This window comes from Heterocephalus glaber, unplaced genomic scaffold (genome assembly GCF_053883595.1).
Source record: "Heterocephalus glaber isolate CG9 unplaced genomic scaffold, H.glaber_assembly_v1.0 deba00001452, whole genome shotgun sequence".
Taxonomy (NCBI): domain Eukaryota; kingdom Metazoa; phylum Chordata; class Mammalia; order Rodentia; family Bathyergidae; genus Heterocephalus; species Heterocephalus glaber.
In genome coordinates, this window is record NW_028258302.1 from 9,649,515 (window position 1) to 9,664,435 (window position 14,921).

The window sequence follows — 14,921 nt, forward strand, 5'->3', positions numbered from 1 at the left end:
ATGTAGGATGCACATAACACTTTTCAAGTACAAAAAAGGAGGAAACCAGATTTAAGGTTTCAGAAGATTTTTAGAAGTTGGACTAGAGAGGGTGATCTGTGGATAAAACCCAAGCAATAGAGGATGAATTTAGGCAAGAGTGCTTAGAAACTTGAAGGAAGGATACATGTTGGAGAAATGTTATAAGGGTGAACCAACTGGATCTGGGGACAGAGTAGGCACAGTGAGGAAGAAGGGCTGGTCCAGCTAGCAAGGCAGCCACATTGCAGGGGTAGACAAAGGTAGGAGAGGGGTTTGCCTTATTGGAGAGAAGTCTGACTTCGTTGGGACAAAAAGAAGCAACTCCCTGGAAGAATATGACTCAAGGGCCCACCCACTTCTTGACTCCCAGAGCCTTGGGGACAGGTCAGGCCATGCTCCCCCTAACAATTCCCTGTGCCCTGTTAGCTCAGCCCAGTAACTCATTCTGCAGACTAGAAAGCCATTCGTATTCCCAGATTCTTCTAGCTAAATGTGTACCATGTGTCCCACTAACCTTTACAACAGCGGGGAAATGTCTTGTAATTAACCAGAATATAAAGGATGAATGGAACAGCCTGGCAGTCTTCCTGTAGTCATTATCATTCGGAGGAGATGAATGTACCTAGTAAGATTTCCATCAGCCATTTAGAGCTTGCATGCTTCTCTTGGGAGTCCTGACTTTGCTCACCTACGGGGAAAAAGTGTCTAGTATATGTGTGTGACTTGCATTTTGTATGTGACTGTTTGTAGTTGTGTGTTCATGTGTGTATGTGTGTACGTGTGAGGTTGCTTGTATACATGAATGTGCATGTATACATGCATATGTGTCCACACATACGTGCATCAGGGCATGGGCATTTGAGGGAGACCAAAACATGAGACCAGCCTCAAGCTCTATTTCCTCCTCACTGCATTGCTGGTTACCGAATCCTCTTTTTAGAGAGACCAGTGCTTCAGTGTAATATCACTGGCACAAGGCGAGCGGTCACTTCACAATGAATGAGTGGACAGACAACATGAATAAATGCACCCTAGGAATTCTCTAGGTTCTTGCTATTTTGTCCATCTGCTGGCTTTGACCTTTCTTTCTGGCTGGGCCTCCCAGTGATGCACTCTGGAAATCTAGAGGGAGTCCTTCCCTGTCCTCTGATCCTACACACTCACTCCACCCTGATGTGCCAAACCAGCTCATCAAGAGCCACATTTTGTGGCTGATTTCCTATGATGCTCCATGTCCATGATGGCTCACCCCCATCTGGGCAGACCGTTTAAAAAATACTTTGCTGTATATAATTCAGGGTGTGTCTGCTTTCCTGGGATCACCCAGAATGTGAGGCCCTGGCTTCTGGAGGTAGTGGTTAGATCCCAATGTCCCTGGTGATGTGGATCTTGCCTAGATCTACTTTCCTGGCCCACTATCAGTTTCCACGTGGTGTGAGCCAGCTGTGGGCTCCACCTTCCCGAGCCAGAACCTAGGTCAACTGGCCTGAACGTACATCTTTTAGAAATTGTGTTATTCATATGAGGAACTCCAGCCCAGGGAAAGGTGGGCCCTGCCTCTCACAGGCTAACATGATGAGGACAAATACTCTACCTGTGGATTCTAATTTGCATCTCAGGACTGTGTAGTACCCAAAGGCACCATGGGTGATGCAGATTCTGAGACCCAGCTCAAAAGAGCAGTCACAGTTTATATGTAAATTAAGCCCCACCCCCAAAAGTATTCCAGATTCTTTCTCTGTCCATTCTCATCACCATAACAAACTGCACCCTATAGTAAATAGCCAGAGGTGAAAGAGGAAGAACAGAAGTTATCTCTAGAGTGACAGTGTCACCCACTACTAAACGCAGCCCAGTGAACAGCAGCCACAGAGCCTGGGTTAGACAGTTCTGCCCAAGGAGGGACAGGTGGGGAGGATGCTCACAGAAATCAGGATTCCTTGTAAGGCCATGAGAGGGGAAAGGGCAGGAGGCTTTTCCTCAGAGCAACTTGGAGAAGAGGGGAAGAGGGGCTTCCTCTTAGCAACTCTTTTCATACGTGCCTCCATCTCAAACTGCCCATCAGCAGCATGCTAATGAATATGGCATCCACGGTGCTCTAGCCCGGTCCCAGCGACAAGGAGACCATGAAGACCCTGACTCCACCCCTACTTCTTGGCCAGATGCTGAGCCATCTCTGCAGACTAACCTCACATGGGCTGCCCTGGGTTACAGGGACTCCTGCCTTATCCCTGCCTCCCTGGAGCATCAGGGACAAGAGCTCAAAATGTTCTCAAGGTGCTGGGGCCACTTCACTTTTCCTAGGGATGATTGAATCAGTGGAATTTTTTTCCTCCTATTTCACTGTATTAGCTAGGTTTGAAGAATGCATGTTTCCCTACTAATAGCCTCTTTTTGATAATGGGACCACGGTAGTGTTCACTGGAAATTTTCCTGCTGGATACACAGAGAGTAATAATGCACATTTATAAAAAGAGGGTGAATGTGTGTTGGGAGGCTATGAATCTGTGGTAGCAACTGAATTTTACCAGTCATTGTGCTTAGACAGTGACTTGCTAAGGTGACCTTTGGTGAGCCTTTTGTTTAGCCACAATGGGGGAACTGGGAGACCTCCATGCACACCTGACTGCCATGGGCTTCGCTTTTGGGATTGGCATGTGTCATGAATCCAACCTGAGTTTTCAGGATCTAAGCTGGGGAGGGGGCAGGTGCTAAGGAAGATCAATGGTGCTTCTGGAGTTGCTTTGAGATGAGAAGGAGGGAGCTCAGCCTACAGCCAGTACCTCAACCATTTTGAACCCCAATTTTATTTTCTATCAAAAAAAGTATAATAAATACAGTCAAGGTTGTTGAAAGTTTTAAGAATCAAATGAGATGATTATTGAGAGCCCACTATATATGTACTGTGTACTATTCTAGGCATTGAGGATGCAGTAGCAAATACAAATCTTTGCTTTCATGGGACTTACTTTGCATTAAGGGGGCACAAAACCCCATAAATTATACGGTATGTTAGAAAGTTGGGAAGGTGAAGTGGGGAGGGGGCAAGGTAGCTGGTGTTGGAGTTGTTTTAACAGAGTGGTCAGTGGAGGCCTCTAAGAGAAGTGAGTTTTGCACAATTTCTTCAAGAGAAAAAGGCAGCAAATCATACAGATAGTTGGAGGGAAGCATTCTAGGAAACTGCCAGGCTTAAGCAATATTCTTGGCATCTTGTAGGAACATCAGGAAGTCCCACGAGGCGGAGAAGAGTGATCGAGGTCAAGGAAAGGGCCAAAGAGGTCGTGGGGAGAGCAGATTGGTCCTTATGGGCCTTTTAAAGACTTTGGCTTTTGCTCTAGGAGAGAAGGGTTGCTGCCGAAGATTCAAGCAGAGATATAGTATGGTCTGATTTATGTTTTAGCAGCATCCATCTGGCTCTTGTCCTGAGAGCAGATTATATGGGGGCAAGGGTGGAAGACAGGAAGCCATGGCAATGAGGGGAAAGTTTGGGAGACTTGGACCAGTGTGATAGACATGGAGGTTGTGAGAAGTGGTTGCTTCTGGTGTGTTTTTGGAAGAATTTGCTGACAGGTCATATGTGGGTGAAATGGAGAGGAGTCACAGTAGCAGACTTAAGTAAAGAACTTGTAAAACACCCAGGGTCCGGCCCATTGGATGTGCCTGGTCTCAGTTTTCACCACTGGTGGGCATCAGTCTTAGCAGAGCTGAGTCAGCACACAGGGGCCAGTTGGAAGATATCACAAGGGATCTGGGATTGGATTAAGTCCTTGGAGACCAAAAGAATGCCCTGGGGGCAGGGAAGCCAGACTAAAGGAGCTTGACAAGTACAGAGGAATGCTCGGCCTTAGGAATTTTAGAGTTTTCTGGGCTGATGGCAAAGTCCTGATGAGCTGTGGACTGGACTGAGTGGCAAGTTCAAAGCCATATTTAGTCCATTAGGTACCCACCAGAGCCAGGCCCCATTCTGCAGTGAGCTCCAGGACTCAGCTTCCTCTGTCCACAATGGACTGGCTGATGGAGGGTAAGCCTGGCTAGGCCAACTGGCTCTACTCAGTATGTCTCTCATCTTCCTGGGATGGACCAGCTACACGTTTTTGCAGTGATGGCAGAGCTCCAGGAGAGCACACCGAATCTGCTCATCCAGCCTTTGGACAAGTCAAGGTCTCAAAATTTCCAATGACTAAGCCCAAAGGCAAGGAGTAGGGAAATATACTCCACCTCTATAATGGGAGGAACTACAAAAATCACATCACAAATCATATATGGATACAGAAAGAGATGACAATTTAGGGTCATACCCTAATGCCCTACACCCTGTCAGGACTGGCTCAGAAACTGGGCAGGGCAGAAACTACAGAGGAACAGAAGTGCAGGTGTGGGGTGAGGCTGTGTGTTAGCCTGCTTTCTGTTACTGTAATAAATACCTTAAAAAGAAGAAAGATTTATTTTGGCTCAGTTTTAGCAGCTCCAGTACATGATCAATTGCTCCCATGTTTCTGTGGCTGTGGTGAGGCATTGCATTCTAGCTGGAGTGTGTGGCAGAAGAAGCCACCCACCTTATGATGCCTGGGAAGCAAAAGGGAAAGGAAGAAGAGAACTAGGGTCCTAAAATCCTCTTCAAGGGCATAGCCCCAGTGACCTAATATCCTTCCACTAGGCCCCACTTACATAAGGTTCCACCACTTCCCAATAGCACCACAGGCTGGGAACCAAGTCTTCAGCACAGAGACCTGTGGGGGACATTCCTGATCCACATCATGGTAGGCTTCAAGTCTTCATGAGAAGTTTGTTGTGGTGTGAAAGTCTTAGACACCTGTGAGAGGCTGCTGAAGAAATCTCAGAGGCCACCAGGTGGGAAAGCACCCTTTCTGCCTCTTCTAGAGGGCTGGCCTTCGAAGCAGCTCTTCCTCCATGTCTGGGACCCTGCTGTCCTTGAAAATCCCTGCCCTGATTATCCTCCCACAGAATGTCCTAAGCTAGGAGAGGGGGTCATTCTAGAGGGACCTGGTCACAGAAATCGACTCAAACGGTCTTTCCTCTTACCTCCTCTCTAGTCAAGAAACAAATTGAGCTGAAGTCTCGAGGCGTGAAGCTGATGCCCAGCAAAGACAACAGCCAGAAGACATCTGTGTGTAAGTGTCTGCCTGCCCGCCCGCCCACTGGGCCTCATGCTCTCGTCAGACCCGCCGGCACTGTGACTGTGGGGAAGCCAGATGATGCTGGATGACTTCCCTTCCCCCACTTCCCTCCATCCTGGGCTCTGCGCATGGACACACTGACCCAGTGGCCAGCGAGCAGCCCTGGGCCTGTCCTTTGCTGTCTCCTCCTCCCATTGTCCTTTTCCCTCTTCCTTCCTCACTTCCCATTCAAACTGCAGTCCAGGGAGTCATTACTGCTACATTTCTCTCTTTATTTTTCCTTTTGAATCACTTCCACCTGCTAAGATAGTCCACTTTCTGGCTCCTTTTCTAGGAGTCAATAACCCTGGGCTGGGATGTAGAAGGCTGCAACGGCAGGGACCCAATTCCAGCTCCCAAGGCTGGATTGGGAAGGGGAGGAAGGGACGTGCCAAGTAACCTCTTCCAAGGGTCCTGGACCTGGCTGGGCAGAGAGAGGACTAGAGGAGGCGGAGGGCCTGCTTTTTGGGATGACAGGGAAGTTCTGGGTCTCTCTTCTTGGGCACAGGGAAGATTCATCTTCTCGAGAACATGTTTCTGTTACCAATGTTTGGAAGATTAAAAGAGATCTGGTGTTGGGGAATGATATGGAATGTCACCCTGGGAAATACCTGATGAGAGCCTGGGCTTAAGGAGCTTTTGAGCAAGCACGTTGAAGGTGTGGGTGGGGTAAGTTCCTGGCACAGAAGTATGGACTTAAAAGCAGATAGGATTTTCCAGAAGCCCAGCATTTTCTTTCTGGAGGCAAGCACAGGAAGTCTGCCTAGTCCCCAGTGACTGGCCTTCTGCTTTCCTTCGCTTCTCTGTCCCTCTCCTGCTTCTCTTGCCTTCTCCCTCTCCCCATGTTCTCCTCCCTCTCTTCACCCATCTTCCTCTCCACCTTTCTCTTTCTGTACCTACCTGGCTCCCCACCCTTCCCTAGCGCCCTCTGTGCATCTCACCTCTGTGTATTCACTTTTCTTCAGTTGCTGGAAGTACTTAATGAGCAGTGATGGAGAGTGGCCATCAGGTCCCCAAGCTGTGCTGGTGGCTGTAGCCAGGAGAAAGACTGGGGCAGAGGCAGCTGGAACCTGGTCCAGACCAACCGAGCCTGCATATGGGGACTTGCTCCATTCAGTCAAGTCCCCCGAATGGGGTTGGTATCACTGGCTGTTGGGTATAGTTGGGGACCAGCAGCCCTGGTGGCCCTGGCCTGAAGATCCTAGAGATCCTAGATGGCATAAGGCATCCAGGAGACCTTGTTTCTATGCTTAATTAGGGATTCAGGGGAGGGGAAAGCACTAGGAGAGCCTAGGACTCCACTGAGAGGCTCAGCCATGACCCCAGCCTTCACATTCTTTCTGTCTGTAGCCACAGAGACCAGATGAACTGAAACCAGCACAGTTTTATTTCAGAATTCACATCAAAGCCTCAGGCAGACTTAGGGGAATAGCCCTCATTTGAGACACCAGGTATTTACCCAGTTGTGTCTTCAGGTAGCCATGTTACCTCAGACACCAGTGTCTCAGTTTCCACATCTGTAGAACGGGAATTCCTCCCAAGGGTGCTAAGACTGGCCTTCCTGACCAAGGGCTTGAGAAGGTCATGAACCATCTGAGAAGCTGCATGAGATGTTGGGGGCACTTGTTCTGGAGAGAGGGTCTGTGGTTTTCATTAACTACTCAAAGATGCCCAAACTCCCTCAGAAAGATGAAAAGTCTAAGGAAATAATACGAACACTCTTCTAAAAAATGTGTTTCTTTTTCTACCAACAAGGAGGTATTAATCTCCATTTTAAGATTTCCTCTGGAAACAATGGGTGTAACTCACACTGCTCAGAGGCTGGGAGCCAAACATCTATAGGTGTCCACCCTGTGTGCTCTGCCCCTGTCCGTGGCCAGCTGTCCTGAGCTTAAGAAGAGAAGAGGACTCTGAGGATTCCCTTTACCACAGTCCGCAATTCTCCCAGCCAACACTGCTGGCCACCCACCTGTCTGTCTCCCCTCAGGGAAGGTGTTGCCTTTTCCTTGCCATGGGGGCCCTCATAAGCTGGATACGGATTATTTTTGTTCTTGTCCTTCTGGAGCCAACATAAAATCAATGCCATAAACACTAGTCTTTAAACATGTAGTGAAGTCTGGAAGTAAATATATGAAAGGCAGAAATACCTCTTAACTCCATAGTTAAGAGAGTAAACTGTTCACTGAGATTGAAGTTTGCTTGTTTCTTTGGGCCTCAAAGGCCTCTATGGGACTCTCATTACCTGCCCAGTCCTTCCTGGAAGAGGGTGCTGGCTGGGTGTGGGCTGCATCTCTTCTGAGTGTGTAACTTCTGGATGGTGTCAGGACCTGGTGAGGGGCTGGCTGACTAGAGGGAACCACTGGGTCCGCTCTGGGTGTCAAGGGTGTGTTTGGTGGGTGGGCAATGTCATGATTCTTCCTCACCCATCAACCTTCTGCTCACTCTGCCTGCTATCTGGGCTGTGTTGATACAGAACGAGGGGGCAAGACAAAGGGGTTCTGAGTGTTCTCATTGTGCTGCCAGGGTGCTGTGTGGGTTCTATCTGGTGGTCATCAGGGACTCTGGGATGGGTACCGTCCATTGATGGATTGGGGAGACAGGACCTAAAGAAGTTGGGTGCTTAGCTGGAAGATCCCCCTTTAGTCCATCACTGAGGCTGTATGATGAGGCCATCAACACAAAAGGCAGGCAGGATATTCAGAATGGTTATCCTCACTGCTTAGAACAAGCTTCCTTTCTGAGAGAAGGCCCATGGCTCCCACCTCCTGCCCACAGGAAGCCACTGTTATCTTTTTCCTTCCGTTTCCTGGACAATACCAAGGTTCACCAGAAGCAGAAGCTTCCTCTGCTTTGGGGATGACACTGTTGTCGCACTGTCCAGCCTGAAGTTTTCTGGGTTGGTGGGAATGGTGGCTTTGTAAAATTGAGGATGTTAAAGCTCTGGAGATGGAGGCTTGGCATGGAAGGGGATGGGGCAGGGGACAAGCATCAGTGGGAGTGACTGGCTTTGACTCGGCAGTGTGTGGTATTGGAGAAAGGTGGACTACTCGGAGGCCTTATGCATGTTGCCATACAACACAGAGGCTACCCAGCATCTCCCTTGCACTTGCAGAGCATCCAAACCCTCAGGTTCCCTTCGCCGACATAACCTGAGCTACAGGGAGACCTGAACAGGGTCTATGCCAGGCCTCCACCTGCAGGAGTGAGTTTCAGCCTCAGCAAGTCTAAAATGGGACACCTCACTTATGTCCATCCACCATCACATCCTCGTAGGGCCTCAGGCCCAGGAAAGCCTGTTCCCTCTCCTCCTGCCCTAGTCCTCCATGAGCCTGTGTGATTCTTTCTTTGCCATATCCATTTCCAGTGTCTCCTGTCCACCCTACTACTGGGTTCTTGACTCTGAGACACTGCCTAACTGGTCTCACAGGAACCAGCCTAGCCCTGAGCAATCCAGTCTCTCAGGCCCTTCTGACCCTCAGAACTCTTCAGAGGCTCCCCACGATATTGAGGTTCAGATCTACTCTGAAATCTCACCTCTCACTTTGTCACTCTTCACCCTCTTCCATAGTGAGCAGCTTTCAGTTGTTTTCACCTCATGCCCTATGCCTGTCTGTCTGCCTTGTCACGCTCTCCCCATGTGTCCAACTCCTACCTCTTAAGAAGGTCCGTGGTAAATGCTTCCTCCTCTGGTCAGCCTTCCACACTTCTCTCAGTAACATGAGACTGGTCCTCCCTCTGAGCATCCCTTCCTCACTTCCTCATTATGATTCTGTAGTTCATTTCTATGTTTCATATCTTTAGTGGAAGCTCTTCAAGGACAGTGTTCACATCTAACTACCCTTGGCACTCCCATGGTATCCAAAAGAAGGCCTTGTGTACAGTAGGTGCTCAATGAATGCTTGCAGTGTGCCCGTGCGTGGAAATGAGTAACTGGGTGAGTGGGTGATGGAGTGCTTTGCTCACGTTATGGGACACTGGGTGGATGGGGAGGGACACGGGAAGCTCAGAGACTGTTGCTCCAAATTCCCTCTAACCCCTCATCCAGAGGTTGCAGTTGGAATTATGGGATTGGTGAATCCTTGAATGGAACTTCTAGGCCACAGCTTTGCAAACCAGAAATCTAGAGATGTGAGAGATTCCTACCTCAACAGTATGAGCATCCAAGAACAATGGCCAGGCAGGGAGCAGAGGCTTGGCTGCCCTCTGCACCATGTGTTATCCGCCGCCCCTGGACCAAGCTTGTGCTCTAGCCCAGACAATTGTGCATATGGTTTTTATAAACAGAACTCCTGTGTTGGCTGGTGTCAGAGCATCACACTACCTGCTGGAGCCACCAGAGGTCCCATCTCCCCTCAGGGCCCTTGGCCAGTGGCATTGGGTGGGGTGGAGGTGCTCTGGTCACTGCTTACTCTACTCTGCCTTGACAAGTATCTGATGGGAATAAATATCAGCATTTGAACTAAAGTCCCTGCTTTGAACTTCAAACTGCAGCTTTCTCTTACATTCTTTACCGTTTCTGATCATGCATCCACCTTTTATTTAACTTTGAGTCATTAATCCATTTGGGGCTGAGGTTGGGGGGCTCATTTCATCTAGAGTCGCCAGCTCAGATCTGAAGTGCAGGATGGGGAGGTCACCAGGGTCTGTGGACAGTCTACCTCTGGCCGCTGGTGTGGGATGAGGGAATTGGGTGGCTCTTGTTGCAGAGGCCTGTCAGGGAGCCCACATGCTCTTGATGAATTTCACTTGGATTTTTCTTTCAAAGGAATTTGTCAAAAGCAGCTCTCCACCTTGCACAGCTAGGAAAGCCCAGTCCAATAGACCCCAGCCATCGCCACAGCTCCCCTGGACCAGGGCTTCATTCTGTCTCTGCCTCCACCCCCTGCCCTGAGACATTGCCCCAGTTCATACCTTCCTATGACTATCCATCTATGTATGTGCTGTTTTTTTCCCTTGTAGTAACTCAGGTTGGTGTGTCCCAAGGACATAATATGTGTCCAGACCCTGGCATACCTGAAAGGGGCAAAAGACTAGGCTCGGATTTCAGGTAAGATCTATTTGGGAACTTTTTTTACTACAAGGAGGGTGGGGTATCCTGGCTGGAGGAAAGACAAAGGCTAGCTGGCCTTCTTGGAGGTAGGATGAAGAAATGACATAATGCAGGAGCTGATGCTTGCTGGAAAGAGCTATGACCTTTGACATTCTCTCTGGGACTAGTCCTTGAGACAGTGACTATGCCATATGGGGGTTGGAGTGGGTGGAATCTGTAAACTGCCAGCATTACCCAGAAAACCTATATAAATGCAGTACAAAGGTCTGCCATCTTTGGTAATGACATACCAGCAGGAGACTCATATCTGTAATTACTCATGAGACTTCAGGGCCTCTGGATGGTACATTTTCCAAGTTTCAAACTATCAAAGCACCCTCCCATAATCCTCCATTTTCTTTACAGTTTGTGGGTATCATCCACCCACTCTTAGCTGCCCTAATTGATACTTATCTCAGAGGATCACTGTTTTGCTCACAAAGTCACCTTTTAATTCAATCCTAAACCCATTAAATGATCCCAAAAAAGATGAGGAGCAGATGTTCCTTCCAATGGAGATTTTGAGTTATAAACAGTGGAGCAGAGATTAAGTAGCAGCAGAATAAATAACCTTCCATGTAGGAGGAACTAGGAAGGACTCCAGCCAGGAGCTCATAGGCCCAGGGACCAAGCTTACAGACACACCTTGTCTCCTAGGTTAGGATCCAGTATCCAGTTCACCTGCAACGAGGGCTATGACCTGCAAGGGTCCAAGCGGATCACCTGTATGAAAGTGAGCGACATGTTTGCAGCCTGGAGCGATCACAGGCCCGTCTGCCGAGGTGAGGGCTCCCGGGGAATGGAGGTTTTGCAGAAAGCTGGGTTGGGTCAGGAGGATGAAGCCCAGCTCCCAGAACCTGAGGCCCAGGGTCTCATCCAAACCAGTTTGTTTTGCTCCCTTGTTACTCCCAGAGCCTCAGGTCATGCATTTATTTACTAATTAACATTTTTGGGCACCCTATCTGTATCAAGCCTGTACTAGGACCAGGACATACAGAGGTGAGGACAATAGACCTGCATGGACTTATAATCTAATGGAGCAGAAACATATGAAGCAGGTTGCTTGCTCGTTGCAGAAAGATATCACAGCCACAAAAGGAAGGTACCTTGAATACCTCTATTATAATACACATTTGTCCAAGCCCTCTATCCCAGTGTCCTTGTTTCTTGCCCCACACTCTGTAATTAACATAGCTGTCATTTCTGAAGCAGTGCTTTTAGCTATATGGAAGTTGCCATAGTATCAAAAGGCTTCTCCATGGACTGCTTACAATCCCATACCTGATATCTTGTTCTCAGGTCCCTGCTACTCATATTTCAGGTATTACATGAACCTACGGTAAACTGGCCTAGTCTCTATAACCCCCATTTCTCCCCCACCCAGTACTCTTAAAAGGTTAGACCTGAATGTGTTCCTTCACTGGGGCAGGACAGAGCTGCTTCTGCAGTAGAGAAGCCCCTGAGCACTAGACTGTTAAATACCATTAAAAGCCAACCCAGTCCTTTTGGGAGACTAGGTCTGTTGACCACTATACAATTAAACTCTGGGTCCTTCCAATGTGAGAAGGAGATTCTTCCCTTTCTCTGGATCCTGGAATGGTAAACTCACCTTTTTTTAATGTGCCAATAGGTAATATGGGAGAAGGTCATGAAAATATTTTCCAAATAACCCTTAGATTTATACATCCTTACTCAACTTCAAGATGATTCAATGATTTATAATGTACTTTGCATTTCCACTCATTTTAACTGTATTATTTCAAGGATTCTACATAGGTACTATTTTTTTAAAGTCAAACAAATGAAAGAAATCTTAGTATAATTCTAAGCAATTAAACTAATCACCTGTTTCCCTGAACCTATTTTCTTATGTTCAAATAGTACCTACCATGCACTGTTTTGGGTTTAACGTGACAGTCAGATGAAGTTGGGGATACGGAAATATTTTATGAACTCGCAGGTGCTAGAATAAAAACAAATATTCTCATGCCTAGATATGACCACCTGTGCCAGGAAAGGACTTCTGTTTGCATCCCCACTTACAGCAAGGCCTGGCACACAATAGGTGCTTAATAACAAGTTGAATGAGTGATTGAATGAATGCGTAATTGAGTAGCATGCCAATCCAATTGCAGGGAGCCAAGGCACCAGCTGTGTAGAGAGGCATCAAATTCGCCAGTCTGAGGACGGAGGGACCCTTGGCTGACCAGTCATTTTAAAACTCCTTCTGAGAAGCCAGTGGTGGGATCTGAATCTGATATCTCACCAACACCTTTGTCCTCTTAGTAAAAAGAGGTTGTTTACATGAATAGGCCCAGGGCAGGGTAGGGCTAGTGTTTCAGAAGGAAGCTCATAGTTGAATAACATGCTCTTTTTTTTTTTTTTTTTCACTACACATGATACGAGCCACATTCAAGTTATCTCTAGTGATTTTGACCCACCAGACTGGATTCTCTGCTTTCACTGAGCACTGGGCTAAGCTTTCTTACATTCATTATCTGATTCCGTCCTCTGCCGCTGTGAAAGTGTGGAATCATAGTTCAAATCCAACTATCATCACTTTAGTTAGGTATCCTTGGCCAATTTCTTCAGCTGTTTGAATATTTTTCCCTGCTAAATGGCCATGACCCTAGAACATTATTTTGTGGCATTACTTTGAGAACCAGATGAGGCAATAAACTTGAAAGTGCTTTTAGAAGCGGTGCCAGTGTGAGGTTTAAGTGCACATGCTTAGTTTCACTTGGTGCACACTGTTGGTACGTAGCTTCCTCAAGCCCTAGACATCAGGCTCTGGTGGCCATAGATCTTTTCCAAAGCCACCGTCTTGTCCACTCTTACAGCAGCCACGTGATTTGAGTGTCACAGAGACTTTGATCTAGATCACAACTCTGCCACCTGTTAGCTGGCTGGCCTTGGACTGGTTCTTTCATCTTTTTTAGCCACAGTCCCCTTGGTTGTAAAACAAAACCTCCCCTGCCTAGTGACTGTGAAGTTAAAGAAAAGAATGTCATAGAAGGTGGCCAACACCACCTGAGATGGAGTGTGAGATCTCAGCACAGGCTGGCCCGCGGCCTTCCTCGCCCTCCTCTGTTCCTCTTCCTTGGGCCTTTGTGAGATGATACACAGAGGCCAAGGCACCCAGGTTTAGACTGAGACGATTTTTCCTGGTCTTTCTCAAAGGCCAAAAGAAGAGATCGGTATTGGTTTCAAAGGTGTCTTCACTTTGGCAGTCTTGAAGATTTTTCTTTTAGTATATGTGCTGCCGAAGCGAGCACGAAGATTTTTCTTTTAAAATCTTTTGATTTTAATTAATTGGAACTGCTATTCTAATTGTGATTTTTAGGAGAGCTTAGGCAAACCCCATCTTAAGAATTAAAAAGAGACAAAAGTCTTTCAATTACAAGAAGCTCCTTTCAAAAGCGGGTTACCAAAAGGTCACATTCTAAAAAGCATTGATCACCATACATAGTGGTATTGTTTTTCATCTAATGCATTTAAAATATAATTTGGCTTTAAATATTCATTTTTCCACATAATTGATTCTAATAAAACACATAGCCCGGCAAATAATAGGTTCTCAATAAATGTTTAAGGATCACCTGAATAAATCAGTGATTGAAATGAATGAATAATATGGAATTGCGCCTTCATCTTGAAATTGGAAATTAGGTATTCATAGGCCTCTCTTTTTTCCCCTTCCACCAGAAGAAATCTTGCTCATGCAAAAGAGATTGAGAGCAATGCAAAATACTGGTAAACTAATTCCGTGCAGCCCCAGATAGAGGTGGGATGGTATAGTATGGGGCTTTCAAATAGACCCCAATATTCAGGAATAAGCATTTGCAGAAGCCTGAGACATAGAACAGACATAAATGGAGCTTCTCCACTTAGAGGAAGGGCAGGTTTGGAGTGTCCCCTTCCCCATCACTCTCAGCAGCCCCTATACCCTGGTCGCCCTGGGGCTCTGGATACCAAAGTTTGTAAACCTCTGATATACAGTGGACCAAATGAGCAACCAAGAGACCTAGTTTCTTGTGGCCCCAAGTTGGTGCTGGTGGGAGGTAGGGACTGAGTATCAGCTCCAGATGAATTACTGATTCACAAAGTAAATCATTAAAGAAAACAGGATATTATTTGTCCTTTGTGGCTAAATCTTTGTGTGTACTTGTGTGCATATATGTACTTCTGTTTAGAATAAAACCCTTTTTGTGGGTAGAACACCAGACTTAGGACTCAGAGACCTAAAGTTCCAACTTTGGTATTAACAAACCATAGAGCACAGGGAAAATTGTTTAAATGCTCTGAATCTTTTCTGTGGGTGAAACATGGAAAATATGACATGAACCAGACTAGATTAAATCCATGATAATTACAGGTGCCTGTCTCCTGGCTTGCTGGCCTTCACTTGGATCTGCTTCCCACCCCTTAAACACTGTTGTTGTCGAGAGTGCTATTTCCCCCCTCTCTCTCCAGTTCTCCATTCTCTCTGTCCTCTTCTTTTGTCGGCTTCTCTTCTCTCCCCTCTTCTTCTCTGTCCACTCAGGTGGAGACTGCATACTGACTGCAGTAGAATACAGGCCCATTGTTCCAACTTGTCCCTGAGTCCCTTACCTATATGTGCTAATGACAAAGCT

At 47.1% G+C, this 14,921-nt stretch overlaps 1 protein-coding gene across 7 annotated transcripts in view; it reads left to right on the forward strand.

Moving 5' to 3' along the window:
* The window catches only part of Csmd2 (CUB and Sushi multiple domains 2), a 582,265-nt gene that overhangs the window by 285,311 nt on the left and 282,033 nt on the right, over positions 1–14,921 (forward strand). For 6 of the 7 annotated variants that reach the window (XM_087215348.1, XM_087215347.1, XM_087215349.1 and 3 more), the window contains exons 7-9: positions 5,076–5,153; positions 10,158–10,245; positions 10,945–11,069. In XM_087215348.1, the coding sequence (XP_087071474.1) occupies positions 5,076–5,153; positions 10,158–10,245; positions 10,945–11,069 (291 nt within the window). The remainder of the gene's footprint in view (positions 1–5,075; positions 5,154–10,157; positions 10,246–10,944; positions 11,070–14,921) is intronic. The other variant, XM_087215346.1, reaches the window with a different exon arrangement.